This window comes from Sturnus vulgaris, chromosome 29 (genome assembly GCF_052056855.1).
Source record: "Sturnus vulgaris isolate bStuVul1 chromosome 29, bStuVul1.hap1, whole genome shotgun sequence".
NCBI classification, from domain to species: Eukaryota; Metazoa; Chordata; class Aves; order Passeriformes; family Sturnidae; genus Sturnus; species Sturnus vulgaris.
The window spans coordinates 6,355,906-6,383,019 of NC_142271.1; the positions used below are offsets into that span (position 1 = coordinate 6,355,906).

The window sequence follows — 27,114 nt, forward strand, 5'->3', positions numbered from 1 at the left end:
GAACCTTGCTCCATCCCTGGAATTCTTCTGAGCCAGTCTGAACACGCATGGAGCACCCTGGTCTGGTGGAAAGGGTCCCTGCCCAGGGCAGGGGGTCAGAACAAGGTGATCTTTAAGGCCCCTTCCAACCCCAACAATCCTGTGATTCTATGATCAATAAGAGGAGAAAGAGGCCCTGTTCTCTGCCCCCCGACCACCTGGACCACACCTGAGAGACCATATTTTATACCTCCCCAGGGCTGAGCAGTCCTGGCTGCTGCCCTGGCAGATGCCCCACGGCAGGGTGAGGGCTTTGTAATAACCTGTTATCTGATCTGAGCTCTCTGGCCTTTCCTCTCCGGCAGACAGTCCTTCAAACCCATTCAGGGATGATGAGTCACTGAAGAAGCACTTAAAATCCATCCTGGATGATAAGGTTAGAGCTATGTGTGGAGCATTTCCTGCCCTAGTTTGGAGTTATGCTTGGGCTCTCTGCACTTCCCCGCTTATTCCACCTTCTTTCTCCTTCCAAATTCCCCACCATGCTGAGCTGCAAAACCTCAAGCAGTTCACTGGAGATTCGTCAGGACTCAGTGACCACACTGGCCTTGAATAGGGAGCAGGCAGCAAGGATGGATCAGGTTTGGGGGGGCACAGCATTACCTGCTTCAAAGGGCAGAAAAAAACCCTGGGAACTTTAAAACTGCTGCAGTGATGCTCCAGCCCAGGAGCAGCTCCTCGCTCGGCTGAACAAAGCAAATAATCCCAACCACTCCCTGTAGGGCTCCTTTAGACCTTTCACCATCCTCATGCCCCTCATTTGGACATCCTCTAACAGCTTTATAACTTCCTTACACTGCGGTGCTCAAAGGTGCACCCAGGACTTGAGGTGAGGCTGCACGAACGCCGTGGGTCACCCGAGCCAGGGTGGGTCACCCGTGCCAGGGTGGGTCACCCGAGCCAGGGTGGGTCACCCGAACCAGGGTGGGTCACCTGAGCCAGGGTGGGTCACCCGTGCCAGGGTGGGTCACCCGAGCCAGGGTGGGTCACCTGCCAGGGTGGGTCACCCGTGCCAGGCTGGGTCACCCGTGCCAGGGTGGGTCACCCGTGCCAGGGTGGGTCACCCGTGCCAGGGTGGGTCACCCGTGCCAGGAGAAGGTGACCCCTGTGTCCAGGAGCTGAGCTGTTCATGACAACAGCACGAAATCCTCGTCACTGTCAGGCACCCGTCTGAGCCACTGCAGAGGTTTGTGCTTCAGGAAATCTTTACAAACCACCACACCAATATCCACGGCTCACAGCGTGCCCCTCACTATCAGCAGTGCAGGATAAGAAATTTGCCTTACATTAGTGAAATGATTATTCTTAATACTCAGACACTGATCATATTCCTGAGGAAAAGGAAACATAAATCCCCCCGTGCACTGACAGCAGCAGCCCGCATCCCCAGATAGGAGAGAGCTAATTAAACCTGGTCACTGCAGCCAAAGCCCAACCAGCGTGTTTGTACAAGCTCTGCGGTCAAAGCATGTGCAGGATTTGGCCCTATTTCCCCATTTTCATTAATCACGGGGAAAATTCTCCACTTAGAAACAATGCAAGAGATAAACCTGATAGGGTTTTTTTTTTTTCTCCCTTGGCCACTTCCCACTTGGCAACAGGGATGAAGTTCTGCCTTTGCAAAACATTTTGAAACCTGTTTCTGTTCCAATTCAGAATCACCCACCCCAAAGCTTTCCAGGTTATCTGTAAAATAAAACCTTGAGAAATGGATGGCTTGAAATGCTTCAAACTGATAAACTCAAAATACATTATTTTAACTGTAATTTTGGTTTGTGTTATAAAGCAGAGTGAAAATGTTAAAATCCACAGAACAAATAGCCATTGGAAATGGGAAATGTTGTCTTGAAATTGAAGAAATAAGATGTTTTTGTCCTGAAGACCACCTTCCCTTTCCTCCAAGGCTGGACAGAGTTTCACAAAACACTTCAAGTTTGATGTGCTGTGTTCTGGGGGGAGCTGAGTTGTTTCTGCTGGGGAGGGTAAGCAGAAACTCCAGGAGCAAAGAAAACAGTTAGAATCCAGTGGGAGCTGGGCTCCAGTGCTGGTTTAGGCTCGGTTTTGGTGTCCCTGAGCCCCATCCCAGCTGCTCCAGCAGTGTCCAGGGCAGGCAGAGGTGTGCCAGGGAAGGGGGAGCAGGCAGCCCGTGCTGCTCCACTCCTTAAAAACCCACCTCAAACCCTTCCCTGGTTATAAATAAAGCAGCCACTGACCTGGGAGATTAATCAGTGGGCTGGTGTCTCTGTGTGATGTCACCCCGTGTTTTTCCACAGGCCTGTCAAGTGTCAGCCCGTCGGATCTGCCGATGACAGCCGGGCCAGGAGCGCAGGATTTGTGGATTTGTGGATTTATGGCCGGTTCCTCCCCGGCTCTCCCGCACACACAATACACAGATGCCTCTGCAGGATGATGGAAACCGGAGCTGCTCGGCACACTGTGGGTATTTTTAGGTGTTATTGCACCATTTCTGGCCTTCGGTGACTTCTATGACTAACACAGCTGGATTTGCAGCCATCCATCTGAACCTGGGTGCTCGGGACACTGAGCTGCTCCAAGAGAAGCCTGTGGGTCTGGTGGGCAAGGGAGGGAGGGATGGAGCCAGGTCCAAGCTGATGCCACAGCATGGGATGGATCTCATGATGGGAAACCAGTTCAGGAAGACACAAAAGCTCCTGGTTGGAAATCCAGGTCTGACATCAGGGTTTTAATTTCCCTGTTTGACCTTTACTCCTGCTTGCAGTCGAGCCTGATCCCCTTCCCACGTTTACCAGGCAGGAGCTGCTCAGCTCCAGCCGAGAGGGGAGGATGTCCCCACAACGTCTGTGCCAGATAGCAAAGGGTTACACACACCACAGGGCTGCACGGCGAGGCACTGCATGTCCACACAGCAATTCATCAATTAATCTGAGAAGGAACAAAGCAATTAACACTGGAAGCAGGGGATAGACTAACTAAGCACATGCTGTCACTCTGCTAACAGGGCTGCCTTGTGCCTGTTTGTTTGGCTTCTGTTTCTATGGAGGTGGGGGCCACACTGAAGGGTCAATTCATTGCTCTGGTTATTTGTATCTATCCAAAATGCATTCTTAACCTCTCAGAGCCTGGGGAGATAGCCAGGGGCTAACAGGGGCTGCACAGCCTTTGGGAGCCGTGTCCTTCTGGGGGATAAAAGACCTTCTACCCCAGCCAAGTGCTGGAGCCACCAGGACTCAACACTAACCATGTGCTCACCTTTGCTGAACCAGGCACAACTTCAGGGGGCCCTGGGCTCCCATGGCCCTCATGTCCTGGTGCTGTCCCTCAGCAAGGAACCCCTTACCTGCCCCAGAAAGGAACCCCTATCCTGTCTCCAGACAGCTGGAACTGCTCCTGAGCATCCTCCTTGGCACAATCTGGGGAATGTGGGGGTGCAGGGCCAGCTCTTCCAGCAGCAGATGCCCCAGCATGGAGCAGGACTGCCTGCCCCAAGCCCACCTCTCTCCTGGGGCTCCAGTGGTGCCACTGCACTGAGCAGTGACAATGTCCAGCTCCGTGTCCCCTGCTGTGCTGTGGCTGGAATGGAAACGAGCTCGATGGAGGCCTCAGTCCCAGTAGCACACAGCCCCTCACCAGTGCCTTCTCCACAAGGCCAGGAGCTTGGTTGAGCTGCATTATCAACCCCCAAATAAGCTCCCAATAAATCTGTCTATAATAGGTCTCTGTTCCCTCAGGAAAAGGGTTTCCCATGAGGTGAGCCAGCCTGGCACTGAGGGCTATCCCAGATTTTTCCCCTGGGGTTTGGGGTGGCTGTGATGATGCAAGGCTCCCTGGCAGTGCCCAGCAAACCCTCTGCCACCTCTGCTCAGTCTGAGTGCCAGGCACAGCCCCAGCACCTGTGCCTGCACTATCCAAGGGGAACCCAAAATCCAGCGCCGCAGCAGGGCAGACAGCTGGAGAGGGCAGGGGCAGGGGAGATCACACTGCCTTCCTCTCCATGCAAAGATGGGGTGAGTTCTGCAGAGCAGGGCTGGATCTGGTACCCAGCACATCTGCAAACCCTGTCTGAGGGTGCCTCGAGCACACTGCAGGCTGGACAGAGCAGCTCTTTGGGGCAGGGAATGCTACAAACCAGTCTTGCCCATGCATTTACTTACCCTGTTCTCCTCCTTAGGCATTACACGGCCATGGACTGCTCCTCTGCCTCTCTCCACAGCTCTGTGTGTGACACTGGGCCCTGCAGCAGCTGCCCCTGCTCCCTGGCATGACCAGTCACCACCTTCACGCCCAGAGTAAGTCTGTGGAATGACCGACCTGCTAAGAAAATAGAGAGCCAGTTCCTTTGAAGTTAACGAATTGTGAAAGCCTTTGAAAGCAGAGCCTTGTTTATTTACTCACCACAGCTCATGTGGACGAAGCACCCAGACACCCTGAGCACTGCTAATTTGAATGGAAGATCAAACACGAGATTTGCCCAGTTGGAGGAGTGAGAGCTGCCCTGGCCTCTTCACTGGCCAATGCAGGGAGAGCCTCGAACAAACCCAGGGCACTCCGTGGGCTGTCAGTTGGGTTTTATGGAGAGGAGCATCAAATAAGCCACCAGGCTGACAGAGAAGTTCAGTATCCTGGATGCAAAGCTCTGATGCCCAGCCTGAGCATTTCACTTCAACACCAAAATTCAGCTGTGATCCCTCCTGCAGACACCCATCCCCTCCCAGGACTGGCACTGCTGCCCGCACTGCTGCCCCTTGTTCTCATCCTGAGCTTCACCCCGAGCCAGAGTTCTCAGCCCCACACTCACATGAACATCGTGCTTGCCACCTCCTCCCTTTCTCTCCCCGTAAGAACAGGGTACAGAGTATTGAGGCTCCTGTCTTTGTGTAAAAACAGCCCAGTAACAGAGAAAAGCCCAAAAAACGGCCACAGCAGAGCCTCCAGCATTCTGCCCACTGTGATGGGTCTTCTAAACAAATTCACATCCTTCTATAGGCTATAAATATCAGCCTTTTCAGTGCCACCACTTTGGGAATAAGCTGTAATGCAATATTCTGTGTGGGCTCTTGGACAAAAGGACAGCACCCCACCAGCCCCAGCTTTCTGTCAGTGCAGTTTTCTGAAGTATAATTGGATTATAACCGTGTGTGAGCTTCTAGCCCCTGTTTCTGCCAAGCTGGGGAAGTCGCTCTGTGATCTGCACAACAGGAATAGGAAGGAAAGAGCAGAATGAGCTGAGCTGGCTGGAGGGGAGGGGGTGGCTGAGGGCTCTGGCTATGTGGAAAGGACTTTGGTGGATAACGGGGTTTACAATCCCAGTAATTAATCAGGTATATCACAAAAGTGCTGACAATGAGAGGTTACCAAAATGCCTGCTCACCTCCATGGTGTGGAAGGACCAGCCAGGGACCTCATGGGGAAGAGGGAACTGCCAGGCAAGGTTGGTCTGCACCAGCTGTCAGTCACCAGTTTTAGGGCAATGAAGGAAGGAAAGCCGAGCCCAGGGCAGCTCATGAACCAGCTCTCCCTGTCCCACAGCCACAGGTGAGAGACACACCTGTGAAAAGAGAGAAGGGAGAGCCCTCGCCAAATCAGTGCGAAGGGCTGTACTGAGCTTGGGCACCGGTACCCCATGGCGGCTCTTGCTGCTGCCATCTCCGTCCCAGGGAATGTGTATTCCCACTGCGTCCCTGTCCCCCAGACCGCTGCCCGCAGGTCCTCGGGCACCTGTGGGGTCTGCAGCTCTTCCGCCCCGTGGTGGGACCCTCCCGGCCGCCCCGCACCGGAGCCGCCAGCTCCCGGCCGGCCGATCTGCGTGCGCTGCCCGCCCGGGGCGGGCACGGAGCCCGCGGAGCCCCCGGAGCCCCGCGGAGCGCGGCTCGCCCTGCGCTTTCCCACCCAGCAGTGACACCTGGCGGGGGCGAGCGCGGGCGGAGCCGGCCCCGGCCCCCGCATCCCGCATCCCGCATCCCGCATCCCGCATCCCGCATCCCGCTGAGCCTCTGCCCCGGGCGGGGCCCGACGGGGCGGCCGCGAGCGGCGGCTCCGCTGCGCATCCCCGCGGTGGGAGCGGCCCCGGTGCGGGGCGGCGGCGGCGGGGGCAGGAGCCCGGCGGGGGCAGGAGCCCGGAGGGGGCAGGAGCCCGGAGGGGGCAGGAGCCCGGAGGGGGCTGTCCGACGTGCCCTCGGGGAGGCGGGGGTCGGTCCGGCCGGAGCGGCGGCTCCGCGTCTCTGACTCTGCCCAATGAGAGCCCGCAGCTCGCCGGGCGCCGGCAATATTTGGCCGCGGCCCCCGCGCTCCCATCCCCAGAGCGCCCTCGCCCTCCGCGCAAGGACCTCCATGGCCCGGCCCGGCCCCGCCGCCCGCCCCGCGCCGCTCGGGGGGTGCGGGCCCCGCTGAGCGCCCCGCAGCCCCCGGGGAGCCCCCCCCCCCCCCCTCCCCGCACAGCAGCATGAGCCCGGGCGCGGGGGCCCAGCCGGGGCTCGCTCAGCAGCGCGGAGCCGGCGGACGCGCCGCGGGGCCGTGACGGGCAGTGCCCCGAGGGGAGCGCGGGCAGGACCCCCTTCCCCGGTCATTTCTCCGTCTGGACCCCGCCCCGGAGAGATATGCTCAGCCCAAACCGCCTGGAAGCGTCTCCTGGGATTGCCGTGGCCCCCGGGCGTGCGGAGTGCGGAGCCTTCCCTCGGACGGCGGGCGCGGCCCCCCGGCTTTGCCTTCCCCTCGTCCTCCTCCTGCTCGCCCTGACGCCCCGCGCCGACTCCTCGTGGTGGTGAGTGAGGCCCCGCACGGCCCCGACGGTCCCCGGGCCCCCGCGGGCGGGAGCTGCGCCGGGCGCGGTCGAGGGACGGGGACGGGGATGGAGACGGGGATGAGAACGGGGATGGACGGGGATGAGAACGGGATCAGGGTGCGGACGTGGATGGGGATGGGGACGCGAAAGAACGACTAGGGGTCGGGGCAGCGCCGGCGGGAGCGCAGAGAGCCCCGCAGTGCCGGAGCCGGCGCCCAGCGCCCGACGTGCGGGACCGGCCGGGGCTGTGCGGGCTCCACCTGCGGGCTCCCAGAGCGGAGCGGCCGAGAGGAACCGCCCCGGGGCCGGTACCGAGGCTTTCCCTCTCGCCGCGCTGGTCACGGGCACCCCGCGCCCCGAAAATGCCGCCGCTCCTTCCTTGGGGCTGGGACTCCCCGCCGGGAGCTCCGGTTCTGCCGGGGAGCCGAACCCCGTGCGCTGCGACAGCTCTGACAGCCAGAGCTCTGAGAGCAGGACGAGCCCCTCGGAACGGCTTGGACCGGGGAAACGGCAGCAGCTTGGATCCCCTGATCCACCCTGGTCCCGCCGGAGCTCCCGTCCCTGCGGGCTGCCGTGTTGCCCGTACAGTTATTTTAGTTTGCTCCTGGGAAGCGAAGAAGTCGATGTCCCCCTTCCTTTAGATAAGATGAGGCTTTGTAACAGACAGAAACGACACCATAACAAAAACCTTCTGGAAATTAGCCTCCTCCTGCCCCGGTTCCTGTAACAATGAAAATTCATCTATGCAGAATGACAGTAAACAAGGATAGAGAAGTTTTCCAAGCGACCCTGTGCTGTTTCAGTAGTTCAGCAACACTGGGAAAAAAAAAAAAAAAAAAAGTTGGCTGCAGAAAAGTTCTCAGTGTCCCCCACCCTATAAAAGTCCTCTCTAATCTTGTGGAAAACAGCGTTTCCCATGCCAATCTCATCATCGTTAACAGATCACAGTGGATGAGACAAAACTTAATCAAGTTCAACACATCTGCCACTGAAAGAAAACGGTAGTTTCTGGAAATTCTCAGCTACCGTGGAGCACTCTGTAAGGGGCCGGACCACTTAATAGTCACGCAGATAGCGCAAGTATTCCCGGTGTTTGAGAGCACGTCTGGGCGTGTGGCAGCCCTGGCAGGGCTGGCATCCCTAGAAGAGCGATTGCAGGGTGAGAAGGCGGGTGGGAAAAATGTGGGGCTAGGAGGGAACCGGGAGCCCAGGGCACACGCTGCGAGAGCAGCTGGTGGCAACCAAGCACAAAAACAACTTCTTCAATAGACCAGAAAATGCTTTGAGGGGCAAATGGAAAGTAGAAAGAGAAAAGCTGTTCACAGCCGTGCCCAGAGGAGCTTTCTCGAAGCCTGGTCAGCTGAGGGGAACTGGAATCACTGGGAGAGAAAATGAGTCAGTGCTGGGGAGTCTCAGGTTGATACAAGCACTGGCCTGGCTTCCAGAGCCAGCTCTGCCCCGACCCGACAGGGCAGGTGAAGGCAGGACGGCTTCTGTGGGCAAGGTGAGGTTGCTAAAATGTGAAAAGCTGAGGAAGGAAGGAAGGAAGGAAGGGACAGTGGAGAAGTTGGATTATTCCCATTATCGAGGAGGCTGGACAAAGAGAGGTTGGTTAGAGCTGAGGAGTGGGTGCATGGGTAACATGGCTGGGAAAAAAGGAGGAATGGAGCAGTCACAGCATCTCTGCTCGGAGACGGGCAGTTCTGGTAACACACGTGGATGCTGCCTGAAGGGTGAAAATTCCTTCTTTAGGAGGAGTGTTAAAGCCACCATTTCCGCGCTGTCGTACCCCACTGCTCCCCACAGCAGCTCCGCCGCGGTCTGCCCTCATTCCAAGTGCGTGTCGCTTCCCAGCAAGCGGGAGGAAAACCAGCCACGTTTTAAGCCTCGGTAGCTGTGGCTTGTTTGGAGGAAGCTGGATTTAGCTCCCACAGCAGTTTGTGTTCTCAGCTTGCAGGCTGGCGGCTCGAGGGAGAGGAGAGCAGGGCAGGGCAGCCCCACGGCCACGGCGCAGCCAGGCACGACGCCTTGGGACGTTCCTGCCAAGCAGCATTGGTCCCAAGGACCTCAAATACGTGACTCTAAAAACAAAAACAATTAGAAATGGAATATATTAAACTCTTAAGAGTCACACTTTCAATTGAACTTTCTCCTCTGGAAAGCAGAGCATTCCTAAGAAAAGCCTAAATTGAACCGAGCGCTGTTGTGCTGGACGTGTCGGTCCTGATAAAATAGCGTGTTTAGATGAAATTGTGTTTTACTGAAAATGGTTTCAAGCAGCTGTGGTTTGGGAAAAAAGTTATTCAGTAATTTGCATAGGTTTCCAAGCACATCTTTAGCACCACTGATATTACAGTAAATACATTTGGTGGTGCATCATCGTTCCTTATTTTAATTATTATTGCCAAATTCTTCTAGGGATTCACACACAATAAACTTGTGGAACTAGAGGAAATGCTTCTCATTTTCAGAGTCAACTTTTTAAGTAGTTTAATAGGAAAAACTGGGTCCCCTCTGATCACAGTACATGGAAAGGAAATATCAACCAAATGTTTCTTCTAAACAACTGCAAATTATTAATTTTCAGTGACGTCAGGCGTGGCCCAACCGCCTCACATAAACGCCAGGAATTGGTGAACTTTGGCGTCCAAAAGAGTGGCTGTGGGTGGGTGTGTGCACGTGCTCGGAGCACGGGCACAGGGGACAGGTTGGGGACACCGTGGTTTTGGCCAGCGTGCTTGTGGCCGGGCTCCGAGGCCACCGTGACTAGCAGTGACAGCGGGGTGGCTGTGGGGAGCAGCACCCTTGCAGAAATCCTTCCAAACTCCAAAGTGTTACTTAGCAACAAAATACCAGCTGAAACACAGACAGAAATTAAGCAGGAATGCAACGGGAAAATCCCTAAATCCCGTTTACACTTGCGTGCGCTCGGCAGGGAGAGCAGCACGGTCCGGGGATGACGGCTGGCAGGGCTGTGCCCCGAGCCCGCCCGGCCCCGAAAGCGGCCTCCGAAATTCCTTTGGAAAGATTTGGGAGATTAGACAAATGTTGCTTATAAACATAAACTGTGCAATAAACAAACTTGCTGTAAATAACTAAGTAGAGTTTAGTCGCTATTGAGAGCCTGGCGAGCTGTTCTGGTGTGGAAAGCCATTCTGAAATTAAAGTTTTGGTTAAAGGAAAATGTGCACAAAGCTCTGGATGCCCCCTTGCATCCCACCCTCACACACACCCACCCTCCTGCGACCCACACAGACCCCCCCCAGGTCCCCAGCACACCAAATCCTTGTTAGCTAACTTGTTTATTGCTAACCACAGCCCTTGGAAACTACAAATATTTAATTTCATCTGGCATTGGAACAGATGGGAGGCATCAGGCTCCCAAAGAGATAAAACAAATCTGTGGAAGGAAGAGAATCGCAAGTTTGGGTGTGGGTTGGAGAGGCTGTGGGAGCCTGGCAAGCACATGGGGCTGCCCATGGTGCTGTCAGGATATGGGGGCTCCGGGAGAGCTGCTGCACCCTGGGCTGTGGTGCCCATGTGGGGATTTTGAGGAATGACCAGTCCAGAGCCAGGCAGCCATCAGGGTCCAGCTCCCTCCCTCGGCCAGGAGCGTGTTTATGGGCAGGGAAAACATGCCAAGGGCAGAGGATGAAGCAGGAGTGCCCAGGGCTCCCTCTGTGCCAGAGCAACCCCTGGACGTGGTGCCGGGCTCTGGCCAAGGGTTTGGCAAGGACTCCCCCACTGCAGGTGGAGAAAGGGACGTTCCCCCCACGATGGATTGTTGGCTGTGCTCCCACCGGTGATCCTCTCCAGGATTTGCCAGTGTGACACCAGGGCTGCTCCTGGTCCAGGGACAAGGAGTGATGGAAAAATGGAGCCACACGTGTGTGTGGATACAGGATACAGGAGAGAGGCTCATTTAAGCAGGCGTCACGCTAAGGTGTGTGGGAGGGGAAATAGCATAAATAGGAATGTTTGAAATTAAGCCAAGGGGAAGACAGCTGCACGGAGGAGCTCCACAGCCTGCCCTGCAACCCTGGGGGTGCCGCTCCTCCCCTCCGTGCCAGTCTGAGCTGGGCAGACCCAGAGCAGCCCCCGGAGGGCTCTGCCAGCAGAGGGTCCCTCAGGCTGTGAGGGGACTCTGGGGATGGTGTGTCCATGGCTGTGATCCCATCCTGAGCCGTGGATGAGCCATTGCCTCGGCCACCCGTGCTCCTGCTGCCGAGCAGCATCACCCTTTCTGTCCTGGCACTGCTGCAGGCCAGATACAGAGGCACAGAATCACAGAATGGGTTGGAAGGGACCCTAAAGGAGCCAGTTCCAGCCCCTCTGCCACGGGCAGGGACAGGGGACAGAGTTCCAGGAGCGGAGCTCGGACGTGCAGCGCTGGGGACACGGAGATCCCCGGGTGCCGGCCCCGCGGCTGCTGAGCACTTTGCATGGCAATAAAAGCACGAGGTCAGTGACCAGGAAGTCTTTATCCTGAGGCGCTCGGCTGCTCCGGCTGTCCAGGCAGCCATGCTGTGAAAAATAAGTTTTAAAGTAATGTCAGGCTGATGGAGAATGAACCCCGTGGCCTTTGCAGCAGCCCTGGTGTTCTTGGTTGGGGTGGATGGAACAGATGGGTTCTCTCAGTCACTCTGCGCCGTTAGAATAATCCTAACTGTGCAGCTTAGTCCATTTTTCATTAGGGTCACTTTCACCTATGGGAAATCTTTCTTAGAAAGAAATGCAGAAGCAAAAAATCCTTCTGTTCTTCCAAACTCATTAGCTTTTACTCTTACCAAAAGTGATTTCAGCAGTGCCATGAGGAGATCTGTGCTGGGCCAGAGCCCATGGAAACAAAGCTTCTTCTTGGAGCAGCTCACAGCCAACACACAGGATGTGCCATGGAAAAGAGAATTGTACATCCAGCTTTATTACCAGAGGCTGTCTTACCTCCCCACCTTTTAGCAAAGGACTTTGACATCTGGGGAGAAAGGAATTGATTGTTAAGGACAAAGCCATTGTCACTATGGCGTATTTTTAGTGAGCAATTGTTTTGTATTTATGCACCACCACCGATGTCCCTGAGGAACAGCTTTCACCCAGCACTGACCCAAGTTTTCAGACCTCAGTTTTCAAGTTGCTGTTATGAAAAGCTTCCCACATCTGCCCGGGGGACAGCAGACTACAGCACCCATCTGCTGCATCTCCCCAGGACCACAGCGTTTCAGTCCTCCTCACAGGAACTTCAGAAACTCGCAGAAACATCCCAATGACTGCACGGGGTGCAGGAAAACCACAGACAGGGGACTCTGACCAGGATCTGAAGGCAGACAACTTTAAAAGAGGGATGCACAAGAAAGAGAAAGACACTGGTGCAGAAAATGAAAAACATGTCCCTTGAGTGACACTGGTAGTGGCTCAGCATTATGATATTAAAAATTATTGAAGTGAGACTAAGACTCTCAACATGCAGAGTACTGGCTCTAAGTGAGGAAATTAGGACTATTAATCACTCAAAGGCGTTAACAATTCCAGCAGGCCAGGATGGCCCTGTTCCCAGTGGGGCTTAATAAAATACTCAGGGTTTGTAATACTAAAATAATATCTCAGATGTTTATAGCACCTTGCAACCCAAAGTGCTTGGCAGTTGGCTGTAAATTGTCTGCCACAGCAGGGAGAGCAGAGGAAGGAAGGTGCAGCATCCTTGGGAAGTATGCAAAGAACTCGAGGAGGTGAAATGCTGCCAGGCATGATGGAATTTGCTCTGTAGCAGCAAAGAGGCAGGGATGTTGGATTTGATCCTATCTGCACTAGCTGTCTCTAACAGCTGCCTGTGGCTTTCCAGCCTCCCTCCAAAATGCAGATTTCGTGAGGACTCAGTGGGATGGGAAGAGACCAGGAGCCAGGATAGTTTGGCTCCCAAGCTGATCCTTCAGGACTGGCAAAGCTGTTACAGAGCAATGGGGAGCTGAGTCACTTCCCAGGGGATGGACTCCAACAGCCTCTGATGCCACCAAGAAGCCAGACCATGTTCTCCTCTCAGCCTCAGAGCTCTTTTCAGACCTGAGAAGCAGAGGCTGTGCAGAACCCCTGGGAGCAGCCTGGGCTGGGGCCCCAGGGATTCCAGGTTGCCATTCCCCATCTGGGCACACCCCACACTTGGTAGGGAGTAGCTGTGCCAGGAAAGGTAAATTCTCCAGCTGAAAACTCATGGCCAGGGCTGTCAGAGCCGAGCCTGCTGCCATTGCTGAGACCCTTTGAGGTGAAGGAGCATCTCTCCCCCTCAAAGCCTTTTGCTGAAGGGACTCAGTGCTGAGTTTGGCCAGAACTCCTCCCGACCCTGGGCTCTGTGTCCACCCATGCTCCTCTTCCCAGCCAGCTCTGCCACCAAACAAGGAGGTACAAACTGCTGGCAAAGTTTTGGCATCCTCGAGTTTTCACCCACAGACTCTCTCTACATTAGTAAGGGACATTAACGAGTGAGGAAGCCTCATGCAGTGGTTCTTTGTGTGTCAGGGACCAGTCCTGGGCCCCCTGAGCTCCCTCACACCTGGGTCCTGCTCCACTGCATCACCAGAGCTGCTTGCACAAACCTCCTTCTCCCATGTAAAGCTGTGACACTGATTTTAGTTAGCTTAGCTTCTATCAGTCTGATTTAAAACCGTGCCTTTAATGGTATTGCTGCAACCCACAAAGGGAATTTATGATGTTTCAAGCAGCTGTTTTAATTCAGACCACTAAAATGTGGATTTGTCTGAGAATGGCAATTCCAAAGATTTCCCTTTTAAAATCAAGTCCTGTTCAAATAGGTTTTCCAATGCCTTATGAAATGCTGAAAAATGAAGTCTTAGCTAAAGCAGCGTCCAGTATAAATTTCATCGGAAACTGAATTAGTTCACTCACTTGTTTTGCAGGAAGACCTTGGTATTATGGAAGAGCCACGGGACAGTTCCTCATTCCATGTAATTTTATGAATTCCCATTAAATTAATTCCCTTCTTCAGAACCTCATTTTCCGAGAGACTTTTCCCACCTGACGCGCATGCAGGGAGCAGCGCAGCCCCGGAGAGCTGCGAGCAGCTCGGGCTCTGTGGAGCACGGGAGCAGGAGCCGTCCAGCACCGAGCCGTGCTCAGCACAGCCTGCTCGCTGCCAAGCCGATAGATGCGTCTGCCTCTGATTTGCGTGTTTATCTTAGAAGCAATTTGGGTTTCTCCTTGTTTACAAGAGCCAAAGTCAGCAGGCTCTCCGCAGGGACAGCAGCTTGGAAGGCAGCACATGACGGGTGTCTCCTGTTCCCCCGTGCCTCGCCGATGCTGGAGCAGCCTCTGGACGCATCCCTGCAATCCAGGGACAGACGAGGGCTTGGCCCCGCCGGCTCCAAAAGCACCTGCCCTTGGAGCATGAAGTCTCCATCCTGTGCTGTGGCTGCCCCGGGAGAAGGGAGGGAGGGAGGGAGGGGATGCAGCACACGGATCCGCAGCACCCAGCTCCTGGCAGTGAGCTCGGGGGAAATGGGCTTGGAATTGCTCGCTGATCAGCAGGAGGTGACCCTGCGGCATCCTGCAGCCCGGGGGGCGCACAGGGATTGTGCCAGCCCCTCACCAAGCTGGACAAACAGTTCTGCCCTTGGCCAAGGGCGATGCCAGGGCTTTCTGCACCCTCAGGAGGCAGCAGCAGCTGGAATCCCGTTGGGCGGGGTGGGGGATTTTCATCCCCACATGCACTTCATTATCCACTCCCTTCTTCCCTGCCTCCCAGCTCCTCCTCACTGCGGGCTCCTGCTTCTGCCTCTCTCCTCCCAGCCCTGAAGTCCAGGCCTGAGTAGCCTCCAGCATCAGAAGTTTTGTCTCACAGACTTTTCCAAACTCAGGGCTTGGGTTTTGTGGGGTTTTTTTAAGCTGGAAAAATGCAGATTCCCCCAGAGTCCAGCACAGTGTCCCATTTCCAGCACAGCTTCATTTGTTTGAAAACAAAGTTCTGATAAGGCAGCTGGGGACTTCTCAGAATATCCATTGTCTTTCCCACTGCAGTGTAGTTAAAATGTCACAGATTTTGAGAAATAAAATTAGAAGGGATGCTTTCATCTATCCAAAACAAATGTTTGGGTTTTTTCTTTTCCAAAACTCTGCTTGGCAGAATTTTTTGATGTTCCTCGTCTTGCTCCATTTCAGAGTAACTGAACCCAACCGGAGCATTTCTCACCAAGTGGGAGCATTTGTCTTTGCCGAGATCACCACAGCCTTTCCAGGACATGGGAGGAATTTTCCCTTCAGTTGTGTGTTAGATTTCAGTACATGAACTCTGGTGGAATGCTGTAGGTACTGTTGTAAATCTGCTGCCACGGGCACAGGGAGATGCAGGCACTGACCCTGGCAGTTCTGGGTGCTGCTGCAGGAGTTGGTGTCCTTCTCACTGCTCTCCTTCCACTTTCTCCAGCTGATAATGTTTGCTCTGATCTGGGTATTTGGCAGGAGAATTAAGGAGAAGTAATTAGCTTCCAGTGTGAACAAGGGAGTGCCTAGTGTTTATCTTGTCTGGAGGGTTTCCCTTGATCTCCGTCTCCCAGGGGATGGTGTTAGTGCTTTATCCATCACTCTCCAGTCCGGGAGGCAGCTCTGCTGCCAGCTGCTGTGTCCCAGCCCACTCCACTGCTGTGACTGGACATCAGGCCCCCAGCCCCACGAGGTCCCTGGTGAGGTGGCTCATCAGAGAACATTTTATCTTTTCCAGCTTCCCCAGCAATACTTTTCTCCAGCAAAGGGGAGCTTTGGCTGCTTCTGAAACCTCCCTCCTGCAGCCTGCCAGCATCTCCTCACTGCTCTGGCCTGCACGGGCAGGGATAAGCCAGCCATGGCCATCCCTGCTGGGCAGGATGAATTCAGGGCTGGGGACCTGACCATGCTTCCCTGTAGGAACTCTGCAGCCTCACTCGATGCCCCTGTGCCCTGGCCTGGCCCCAAGGGAAGGAACAGGCTGCACTCACAGTCTGGGGCTGCTCTCACAGTCTGGTACGAGCAAGGCACTGAAACATCCACAGTCAGCAGTGCTCGAGGAGCTCCTGTTGGCTTTTCTTTCCCAAACAGCTTCTGCTACTTCTGCGTTCCTCTGCTTCAGGATGAAAGGCTGGTGAGTGTGCCTGTGACAATAATGCTCACTGCCCCTTGGAGTCTGGGCTTGCAAAGCCATGGGGAGCTGGGTTTATTATCCTCAGCTCCAGCCCGAGATGAACTTGTGCTTCTGCCAGCATTTAAACAAAATATTTTAAAAGAGGGAACAGATCCCATTGCTTTCTGTGCTCGCAGGGCTTTCCTGAGCCTGGGAGCTCTCTCTGGAGTGGATTGAGAGAACTGAGAGAACATGTCCAGAGACAGACAATGAAATATTGTCCAAGTTATTGCTTTCTATTATTATTGAAGGAAGGTCTTTGCTTCCAGTTTGGAGCTTAGAAAAAAAAATCTGAATATCACCCAAACCTCATCCCTTCCAGCCAGAATCCCAGCTCCGTGCTCTGTGGCAAAAATCATGCTCAAGCACAAGCAGCCAGAGGGGTGAGCGGGTGCTGCAGGCGGGAGCTGACTGGGATGGAAAATTCCACGTTGCTGCCATTGTCCGGGATGGTGTGAGAGCGCGGGGCAGAGCTCGGTCCCTCCCCCGTGGCGGTGGAAAGCTGCCCATGGGGCTCAGCCAGGCTCTGGCAGGCTGCTGTTGCCTTTCTGCTCCGAGTCCCTGCTCTCTCCCCACTGCTGCAGGGAGGGGACCGGGATACAGGAGCCACAGCTCTGTTCTACAGCTGTGGAGCTTCAGGGCACGAGAATAATGTTCAGGAGATGCACTGAGAGGAATCGACAGCTGGGGGATAACGGTGTGAGTAAGGAGTGCTGCACCAAGAGGTGAAGCCTGCTCCTCGTCCTCCCTCACCTGTGCACGCCACAGGTGTCTGTGCCACGGACATTCCCGACAAATGCAGCAGGAGACGGGGCAGAGCCTGCCCGAGCCGCCCGGGGCTGGGCCGGGCTCCATCCTGCTGTGCTCAGCAGCGCGACAGCGCGGGGCTGGCGTGTTGGGAAGAGGCTGGGAGGGAGGTTTTGCACATCAGCAAGTTCCTCTGCTGCTGCCCCAGGAGTTGACACAGCCCAGGCTTATGGGAGACATCCCATGGCTCAGAGCTGACTGTCTGCTGGGGGGGACGGGCTCCACACACTCCCTGCTCCTTCCTGCAGCCTTGCACACGCTGAGAACAGCTCGGCTTGCTCTGTGATGGCTCACTTGTGCCCTGTCCCTGTGCCCTGTCCCTGTGTCCTGCCTGTCTGAGCTGCCAGGCAGCTCCATGCCAAGGGGATGCTGCAGGGGGCACGTTGTGTAGAGATGCTCTGGGCAGAGCCTGCAGCAGCTCTGACACAGCTAGAAAGGAAAGAGGGAAAGCTAGACTTCAATGTAAGACCCACCAAGCAGGGTGAGGACCTGGAGTCACTTGGTTTGTTCAGCTGGAGAGGAGGAGACTGAGGTCAGACCTCACTGGGGTCTGCAGCTTCCTCCTGAGGGGTAGTGGAGCTCTGACCTCTGCTCTCTGCTTTCCCTCTTTCCTTTCTTTCACTGAACAGGCTCCCCAGTGCAGTGGTCACGGCCCCAAGGCTACCAGAGCTCAACAAGTGTTTAGACAATGCTCTCAGTCACAGGGTGGGATTTTGGGGGTGTCCTGTGCGGGGCCAGGAGTTGGACTCGATGATCCCTGTGGGTGCCATCCCACTCAGGATATTCAGTGGTTCTGTGGCTCCCCTCTGCAGGCAGGGCAGTAAGTGGTTCCGTTCTCTCTTGCAGGTACATCGGGGCCCTGGGGGCGAGGGTGATCTGTGACAACATCCCTGGGCTGGTGAACAAGCAGCGACAGCTCTGCCAGAGGTACCCTGACATCATGCAGTCGGTTGGGGAGGGAGCCAAGGAGTGGATCCGGGAGTGCCAGCACCAATTCCGGCACCACCGCTGGAACTGCAGCACCCTGGACCGGGACCACACTGTCTTCGGCCGGGTCATGCTGAGAAGTAGGTCCTGCCCTGTTCCCTTCCCACCACCATGGGCCTTGTCTTCCTGGGAGAGTCTCTCCTCCCACTGGGCTGCCATGCCTGGTGGCTTGGATTACTCCCTGAGGAGAGCTTTGCCTTTCCTTGTAAATTAATCAAGTAGTAATGGGAGCAGAGCACTGCGTTTGGAATAGCTGCACCAGATGAGATGGAGCAGGGGGAGCACTGGGGGAGAAGGGGGAAGGAGGAGACACCTCCAGAGAACAGGCTCATATGTAAACAGTAATGGGATATATAAATATTTGGAGAGCAGGGTTGGCCAGGACTCAGCAATTCACGTGGGAACTGGCTGTTCCCTCGCATGGCAAGGGAGGCAAGGCACAGATGCAGCTCCAGTCCTTGCTTCAGGCTCCGAGGTGGAGCAGGACCGTGGCTCTGGGGCAGGTGCCAGCCCTGCAGAAAGGACTGGGAGAGACCTTCCCACTCCAGGTGAGAGACAGATACAACACAAGCAGGGATGCAGCCAAGAAATGCACCCAAGGAACAAAGAGGAAAGGCACGCGGGGACAGGGATGGGGTGGTCCCAGAGCAGGAGCAGCATCGTGGGCTGCAGCTGCCCCGGGAGTGCTCTGGGAGCAAACAGGCCCTGCAAGCCCCAGCACAGGCAGCAGCACTGCAGGACAGATGCTGCTGCTGCATCCCATGACGTGCCGGGAGCATCCAGCCACGTGGCCTCCAAATCCAAAGCGGCTGGAAGAGTCTTTCCACCCGCAGCTCGTATGGAGCACACGTGAAGGAGCCGGTGAGTGGGGGCTTGCTGCGAGTGCCAGGGGGATGGGGCAGCTGCCCGTGGGTGGACAAGCACCAGAGCCACGAGCCAGAAGGCCGACCTGACTGGAGGGAAGGGGACTGGAATGCTGAATGCAGCATTCACCCTGCCATGCTGCAGCCTGCCTGCTCAGCCTCTCTGCTCCCATCACGGCACCTTTTCTCCTGCTCGCATCCTCTCCTGGCAAAGCACGGGGAATGATGAAAGCTCCTCGCCACAGCCCCATCCTGCGAGGCCCAAAGAGAGCTCTGCAGCCTTTGAAGTTGCTTTCAAAGGCTCTCGAAATGAAGACTAACATGGTTTTGATTTGCAGCTTCTTTTACAACATTATAAAAACAGCTGCGAACTTGAACCAGAGACATAAAATAGCAGGCAGCAAGCTGTGCTGTGTGGGGAGAGCCGAGCCTGGCAGGGCTGGGGCTGTCCCCGTGCTCTGCACAGCACCAGGAGGGAGGAGAGTGGCCCTGGTGGGAGGGATCTGGTCTCTGCAGCCCGGGCATGTACCCTGAGCATTGCAATTACTCTGAAGGGCTCCAGGGAAGCTGAGGCTGGACACTGTGGTCAGCAGAGATGGCTGGGCTTGGCTTGCTCACTTACAGGATGGTCTCGCTCCCCATGCCCTGGTTCTTCCTGGGCTGCAGGCACTTGGCACAGCCTGGCACGCTCAGTCCCCATCCCTGATCCCTGTCCCTCTCCCCGGCAGGCAGCAGGGAGGCCGCCTTTGTGTACGCCATCTCCTCGGCCGGGGTGGTCTATGCCATCACCCGGGCCTGCAGCCAAGGGGACCTCAAGGTGTGCAGCTGTGACCCGCTCAAGAGGGGCCGCTCCAAGGACGAGCGCGGGGAGTTCGACTGGGGCGGCTGCAGCGACAACATCAACTACGGGATCCGCTTTGCCAAAGCCTTTGTGGATGCCAAGGAGAAAAAAGTGAAGGATGCCCGGGCACTGATGAACCTGCACAACAACCGCTGCGGGAGGATGGTGAGTGCAGCCCCTGAGCAGAGCCCAGCTCGCCCGTCCCCCGGCACCTTCAGCACGGGACTGGGCAGCCAGAACAGCTTGGCCACAGAAACGGGACCTTGGGCAACTTGGGAGGGCAGTTCCTGCTGTGGGTAAGGCTGGAGGCTGCCCTGCCTTCCCAGTGCTCCCCTGCACGCTCTGCCCTAGGGAATGGTCCCCTGGGGATGGCAGGACCTCGCTCACCTTGGTCTCCTGTGTCCTCGCTGATGTTGGTCCATACCCAGCCCCATCCCGCACAGCCAAGGGCTGGTAAGCTGCACCAGGAATGAGTAGACACTGGTGCAGTATCTGATGCCCAGGGTGCCCACTGGTCCTTTCCCATCCCTCTTCCCACAGGCTGTGAAGCGCTTCCTGAAGCTGGAGTGCAAATGCCACGGGGTCAGCGGCTCCTGCACACTAAGGACTTGTTGGCTGGCAATGTCAGATTTTCGAAAAACAGGGGATTACCTAAGGAAGAAATACAATGGGGCCATCCAGGTGACGATGAATCAGGATGGCACTGGCTTCACAGTGGCCAACAAGAACTTCAGGAAGCCCACAAAAACAGATCTGGTGTATTTTGAGAACTCACCTGATTACTGCGTGATGGACAAGTCAGCAGGTAAAACCCAGAGCTCTGGTCATCACCCAAAACCATTTCTTCCTCCCTTCCCAACAGGCCCACAGCTCCCAGCTAGCCCAGTCTGGGGGCTCAGCTCCCCCACACAGCCCCAGTCTTTGGCGAGGAGGTTACCCAGACCCAGAGTCCCCATAGCACCCCAGCCCTGCACAGGCAGGACTGCATTTGTCCAAACCCCCAGGCTTTACACTAAGGCCCCAAACCTCTCAGGTTTCTGGTCATCACAGAAGTGGATGTTATGACCCCTCAGAGCCCATCTTCTGCAGAGCAAAGCTCCTTTGAAAAGGCACCAAAGAGCCTGTTCCGTGCACAGAGGGGCTGCAGAGAGCCCATCCCTATCTCCTACTGCTCTTATGCTCTGGCAGCAGCCAACAAAGCTCTAGCTGTGGGTGTGGGAAGGGGGCCATGCAGGTTGTCATAGAAACCCAGAATGTTTTGGGATCATCTCATTCCAGCCCTCCATCATGAGGGACATGAGAGACACCAAAGCTGCATCCCTGGCCAGGCTTGTGGCATCCCCTGTCCATAAAGCACAGCAAGTGCAGGGTTTGAAGTGGTGCCTTTGGGGACCCCACTGCAGCACGTGCTGTGACAGGAGCAGTGCTGTGACAGGAACAAGGGCTTTCCCCACTAAAGCAGTGGCACCAAGGTCCCCCCTGCCGATGGAGGTCCCATCTCACCTGTAAGCCCTGCGGGTGGTGGGGCAGGGAAGCGCTGATCCCGATGGAGAACAAGCCGCTGAGGTGCTGTTCCTCCCCGCAGGCTCCCTGGGCACGGCCGGCCGCGTGTGCAGCAAGGCGTCGCGGGGCACGGACGGCTGCGAGGTGATGTGCTGCGGCCGCGGCTACGACACCACGCGCGTCACCCGCGTCACCAAGTGCGAGTGCAAGTTCCACTGGTGCTGCGCTGTGCGCTGCAAGGAGTGCCAGGACACTGTGGATGTGCACACGTGCAAAGCACCCAAACGGGCCGAGTGGCTGGACCAGACCTGATGAGACGGGAGCGCTGAGGGAAGAAGCCACTGCCACCCCCCTTGCAATTTTTTTTTAAACCCCTGTGCCCTGAGGGCCACGATGTTCTGGGAGCTGTAGTTCAACTGCATGGCTTTTATTTAATTAATTCTACAAAGCACTAGGGAAAGGACTACAGTTCCCAGGAGGTACTGTGGGCCCTTCGATGTGCTCAGCAAAACTAATCCCCGACCTAGCAGGAGGCTGCGACCCTTGCTTAAACTGAACCTGCAAAGGGACGGTGCAACCGGCACAGGCTCGGAGGAGTGAGTGCCAGGACGTGATGGCTGAGGAATCCTGCACCTGCCCAGAGAATCGACCTTACAGTAAAGCTTCACCAGTGAAAAACACTAGTTCAGAATAATCCACTCTTGCAAAAGCATTCTTGCTTTTTCTTTTCTGCCAGGCCAGAGGAAGGGTGTTGTGAATCTGTGAGACAGTTCCATGATACCTGTGTTTCCCTCGAGCAGACCTGGCACATCTCATTAACCCCACTGAGAAAGAGTCACCTCTGCACGAGGCTTGTCCCTGTGTCCCCAGCACAGAGAGCAGGTGGAGCTGTAACTTGGAGCTGAACCCTGAAGGACTGCACAGAGACAAAGGCCACCTCTGGATGCTGGTGGACATAAGGGGCTTGAGAGAGCAAGTGAAACCTGTGAACTTACTGGTAGGTTCTGAAGTTAATGATACAGCAGCATCTCTGTACAACTCACGTGTCTGTTGTGTATACTGCTTATTATTTTAAGTCAAAATTCATTATAAACCTGTATCAGAAAATCATGTCCTTTGCTTTTTGAATTCCTACACACTCAGTTGGGCATGTCCTCAGAGCAGGAACCAGCCCACAGCGTTTCTCTTCCTCGCTGTCTGCAGCTCCTGCTGTCCCAAAGCTTCCTCCAGAGTTGATCATCCAAAGCCCCAGGGGAATCCTTTCTCAGCAGCATCACACTTCAGGACATGTGGACGCCCCATCCCCAAAAGTGTTCAAGGCCAGGTTGGACAGGGCTTGGCCCAACCTGGTCGAGTGGAAGGTATCCCTGCCCACGGCAGGAGGTGGAACAAGGTGAGTTTTAAAGTCCTGTACCAGCCAAACCATTCCCTGGTTCTACAGCACTGGGTCGAGCAGGAGATGCTAGATAAACTTCCAAACCTTTCCCATTAAAAAACCCCAAACACTTGAAACACAATCAACTAAAATTGAAGCTGATGAGAGGAGGGGAAGGCAGCTGCAGAGCTGCTGGAGGATAGGTTACAGGGATCTACCCCTCATCTCTCCAAATTTCCTCTTTTCTCCACCAATTGAGCAAGCAGACATTACAGAAAAGCTTAATTTAGTGTACAGATATTTAATAGAGTCTGGTCAAATGGTCCCAATCCACACAAAGAAATGCAATGTGTAACAGTTGAACGTGGAAACTAAGCTGACCCAAGTAAAAAAGAAAAATTGTCTTAATCATTGTAATTCCTGAGGCTGAGGGTGCTCCTGCATTTCCCCTGCCAGAGCTAGGCTGCACATTGCCCCAGGCAGGCTGTGCCTCCTCCCTGAGCCAGGACTAATGGGGTTCATGTTCCTAATACTGCTCAGCATTGTGCTAAGGAAGTTTTCATGGAGGTTCCAAACTTACAACGATAAGAAAGGCCAAGTCAACAGGGACAGTCACCTGCAAATACTTTTTTGCTGGGATCTGCTTTACTGCTGCCAGAGGGCATCTCAGAGGTCTCCAAGGAGCTGGGGCTTTCTCCTGGAAGCAGTGAGATGTGTGGGCAAGAGGGAGCTGAGCAGGCAACAAGAGCAAAGTCTGCAGGAAGGTCAAAGGAGCAGGATGGGATTAAGGCAAAGAAGATTATTCTGGTCCTAAGCCACCCAACGGCTACTGCACCAAGAGCATCTCTGAATAGGGATTTTACTCAATGGCCCTAGGAAATAATAGTTTAAGTAGGAAGAGAAATCCACTTTGAAACCAGCTTTGATGGGGGAACTGCTCAAAGAATTAAAAGAGCCTGCCATGGGCTGGATTAAGCACCTTCCTCCATGCCAAACATGAGAGTGCTCATGCAGAAAAAGGACCTTCAGCAGAGCTGCTGCAAAGCCACAGCCAAGCCAAAAGGTGACATCTTAATGGAGTTCTTAAGAGAATTACAGGAATCCCACCTCCCCACTGCCTAACCTGTTTCTTTCAGAATTAAACCAATTCACTGACAGCATGAGAGGGCTGTGCAGCACCTTCCCTGCTCTTGCACTGGAGCTCGTGTTTATCGAGGAGACTTCTGGTCTTTCAAGACACTCTGAATTTCAGGGACAGACAATTTCTGAGCAGGCCAAAGGCATCCCAAGCCAGAGCAGCATCCGTCAGCACAGGCTAATCAACGGGGAAGAGCCTCTCATTCACCTCCATTACTGCTCCACCTACTCACTATTTACGGCAGACTTGAAAAAAATTCCCTCAGCCATCAATCCAAGCCTCCCTCCCAGAGCTGGACACACTCCTCGGGCTGGGAGGGACTCAGTGCCTGGGGACCCGGGGTCAGCTGTCAACAAACACTTCTTCTTTTGCACAGGACCCCTGGGGGTGTCTGTAGGAGTTCTGTGGGCCCACTTGATGAATGACACCTTAATCAATGGCTGCTGCCTAAATATACCCTCCCCTTGAATGCAGATGTTCATATTTTAAAACAAAGAGGGAAACTCCTGAGGACAGGTTGTCTTGGGTTTATTGGCTTCCCCCCTTTCTGGTTTCATCACTGAGATGCTGGAATTGGATGCCTCCAGTGCTCTGTAGAGTAACCACAGCTGAGACAGGAACCCTCCCTAGTCCTGCCAGGCCCACCTGTGCAGCTGCATTCCTCTGTCACTGCAGTAAATAAGAGGAGTAAAAATACTTGGAATCAAGTGCAGGTACTACAGAAGTACCTGGAGAAGCAGCCATGGAAACAGCCCATCGAGCTCAAGTGCACCTGCACAGTTTCTTCTGCAAAGGACTATGCAAGGCTACACTCATTTATTAACAGGCAATTAGTAGAAAACCACACCACTGCAACAGAAATACACTGGTCAGCCAGAGCAGACTCCCAGTGCTTGTACAAGACAAGGTCCCACTGTGAGCTGAAGGAAATTCAGAGTGGTCAGTGCCCTGCTGCAGATGAGCCCCACAGAAGCTCCCCTCAGCACACTCGTCCTTGGCAAGCAGCTGTTTCCCATCTCAAAACATTTCTGAAGCCTCCAGTCTCATCAGGGAGCACTAGTCCCTCTCACAAGCCCCTCTTAAGTAATCTGCCTAAATGTGGAGAAGTTCATCTTCTAAATATCTTCCAGTGAAAAGCATGTCTGCACTGAAGGACAAGGTGCAGAATTGCTTGCTTAATGAGCTTCTGAATATATTACCTTCTCTGGCAGCTGGACAGCACACACAGGAGGAGTTAGAAACCACTGGAAACATGGAATCATGTGCAGGGCCAGGCACTGGACTTGACATCCAAATGCTCCTTGTGGGTCTCTTCCACAGTCCAGGAGATTCTATGATTCTGATTTTCTCTGTGTGGGTGAGAACAGGCCTTAGCTCAGGTGTCGCCACCATTTTTTGGGATGGAGGTAATGGCAAGATCCCCAAGTTCTTGAGCTCAGCACTGCAGGTGAATGCATTGCCAAGATACATCCCAATCCCAACACCTCCTGTCTCCCCATGGGCCTTTTCTGTTCTCCACTGGGTTCATAAAGGCACAGACAGCTTTGCTCAGGTAATCCATGGGGGATCACCTGCTTTAACAGGCCCGGCCCACAGGGGCAGATTTTGGACAAACATTCACACAGCCTGTCAAGATGTGTGTGCAAGCTTTCACACCCCATATCCCCGAAGCCGAGTCACAGAGGGCTGCTCCAGCAAGCAGCAGGGGGGTCACTGCTCTGGAATCACAGCCCGTGAGTCAAGGCAGGAGAATGCAATAGTCACACACTGTGTCACTGTTTTATAACTGATGAAAGCCCATAGCCAAATTAGCAAAGAAATCAAGAGGTTGTTAGACAAGGGTCCAGCCGACGAGGCCGTGCTGTGATTGCACAACTCAGTGCACCCAGAGCAAAAGGAAAATGTTGCTGGCCAGAAATAACCAAAGGGGGAGATCCCAGAGGAGGAACACACTCATCGTGGTGGATGCACCCTCACTGATGCTGTAAGCAAGGGTGTGTTATCTCGCTCTCCCCAATGACCACACTCACTGAAGATCCCACCAAAGAGCACACAACAGCAGTCAAGGCTGGAAATGAGGAAAATTCCAAGCACATGAGCAGCATCCCTGCTCATGGTCTTGTCCCTCCAGTAAGGGCTGGGGCGTGCAGAGCACACCCAGCCAAGGAGGCTCCAGACAGGGAGGAGGCAGCCAGGAGACAGAGCTGCAAACTGCAGCTGCCTTTACTCTTTATCCACCTTTAGTGTAAAATGGGTGAATTCAGAGCACAGAGAACACAGAAGCCCACTGTGATTGCTACTGTCATCCTGACATCCTGTAGAGACTTTTGACCCAAAAGCAGGTGCCAACAGCTCATACACCACCTGCAGCCATCTAACTAAATGCAGACAAGAGAAGTCTGTCCCTTTTAACAGCAAAACAGGGCAAGCTGGGCACTGCTCAGAAACTGGTGGAGGATGAATGCTGGAGGTTTAGACTGGGTATCAGGAAAAGGGTGGTTAGGTACTGAACAGGGTCACCAGGGAATGGTCAAGGCCCCTTGGCTGCCAGAGCTCCAGGAGTGTTTGGACAACACTCCTCAGGCACAGGGTGGGATCACAGGGGTGTCTGAGCACAGCCAGGAGCTGCAGTTGATCTCTGCAGGTCCCTTCAGCTCTGGATATTGTGTGACTCCAGGAGCCCCCCTGCCCTGTGCCCTCTGCACAGCACAGAACAGCTCAGGTGTGCCCGTGCAGACACCCCAGCACAGCCTCCAACACACACCCATCCCAAACTGGTGTTTGGCACTGCTGCTCCCTCACTGGCTCATCTCTGAGAGGGGGAAGGGCAATATTAATTTACATCTGGCCGAGCCCCATACATGCATCTCCTTCCCTAAGGGAGTCTGCTCTCATATTTAACCTCTTCATTGTGCTGGCACTGGAGGTGGATGATGCAGCTTCTGGAAAGGTGCAGGCACTTCCCTCTCCCCCTCCTCCTGGAATCTTCCTCTCACTTGTGGTCCTTGGGATTCACCCAACGCTTCTCAAGAAAAAAAGAGAAAAAGAAAAAAAAAAGAGGACCTCTAGACAAGTATGCATTTAATAAGCAGTGAGACAAATAAGCTCCAGTTATCCCAGCAGAATTACAACACCAGAGAACAATTTTCTGCATTCCTCTGAAGGCCTGAAGGAACCCAATTGCCTCTCTCAGGCTAAATAGGTACCAGACACCAAGTGCTCCATAAGCAAACAGAGCCCCCAAAGTGCAAAAATGAAATAAGTAAAAAGCTTCACATTACATATAAACCAGCCGTTTGCACCTTGTTATTAATGGACTCAACTATGACCTTTACACCCTGCCTTGCTCAGAGTCATGGATCTATGGGGCTTGGCACCCTCACAACAATTCCAGGATGAGGAGCAGGGAATAAACATGCCTGGCCAGTGCTGGAGAGATACAGGAAGGGAACTGGCCTGTGACAAATCTGGATGGAGAACCACCCCAGGGCCATCTCCATATGAATTTGTCCCCATAACCTCAGTGACCAAGGTGTCTGACAGCATGGAAAGTCCTTTTGCCACATACATACATGCATAATAGCTACTTACAGGCATCTATCCAAATTTCAAAAATGAAGGGCTCCCAGCATGGTAAATATCTG

At 54.6% G+C, this 27,114-nt stretch overlaps 1 protein-coding gene and 1 long non-coding RNA gene across 4 annotated transcripts; one reads left to right on the top strand and one right to left on the bottom strand.

Annotated features, from left to right (window-relative positions):
- Positions 1-1,132: 1,132 nt before the first annotated feature.
- LOC148220957 (uncharacterized) lies at positions 1,133-5,769 on the bottom strand. 2 transcript variants are annotated; one of them, XR_015808734.1, is made up of 3 exons: positions 5,390-5,769; positions 4,173-4,329; positions 1,133-2,943 (listed from the first exon to the last, which is right to left on the bottom strand). It is a non-coding gene; the product is annotated as an uncharacterized LOC148220957 (long non-coding RNA). The 2 variants fall into 2 exon arrangements; XR_015808733.1 differs by having other exon boundaries at positions 4,173-4,332.
- Positions 5,770-6,518: 749 nt separating this feature from the next.
- Positions 6,519-22,067, top strand: WNT2B (Wnt family member 2B). Of its 2 annotated transcripts, none has more exons than XM_014893451.2 (5): positions 6,519-6,778; positions 17,610-17,830; positions 19,342-19,619; positions 19,995-20,259; positions 21,040-22,067. In XM_014893451.2, exons 1-5 carry the CDS (start codon positions 6,615-6,617, stop codon positions 21,267-21,269), a joined length of 1,158 nt encoding a protein of 385 aa, XP_014748937.1. In that variant the 5' UTR covers positions 6,519-6,614; the 3' UTR covers positions 21,270-22,067. The 2 variants fall into 2 exon arrangements, with proteins under 2 accessions (XP_014748937.1, XP_088036406.1); XM_088180280.1 differs by lacking the exon at positions 6,519-6,778 and adding an exon at positions 16,541-16,653.
- Positions 22,068-27,114: the final 5,047 nt, after the last annotated feature.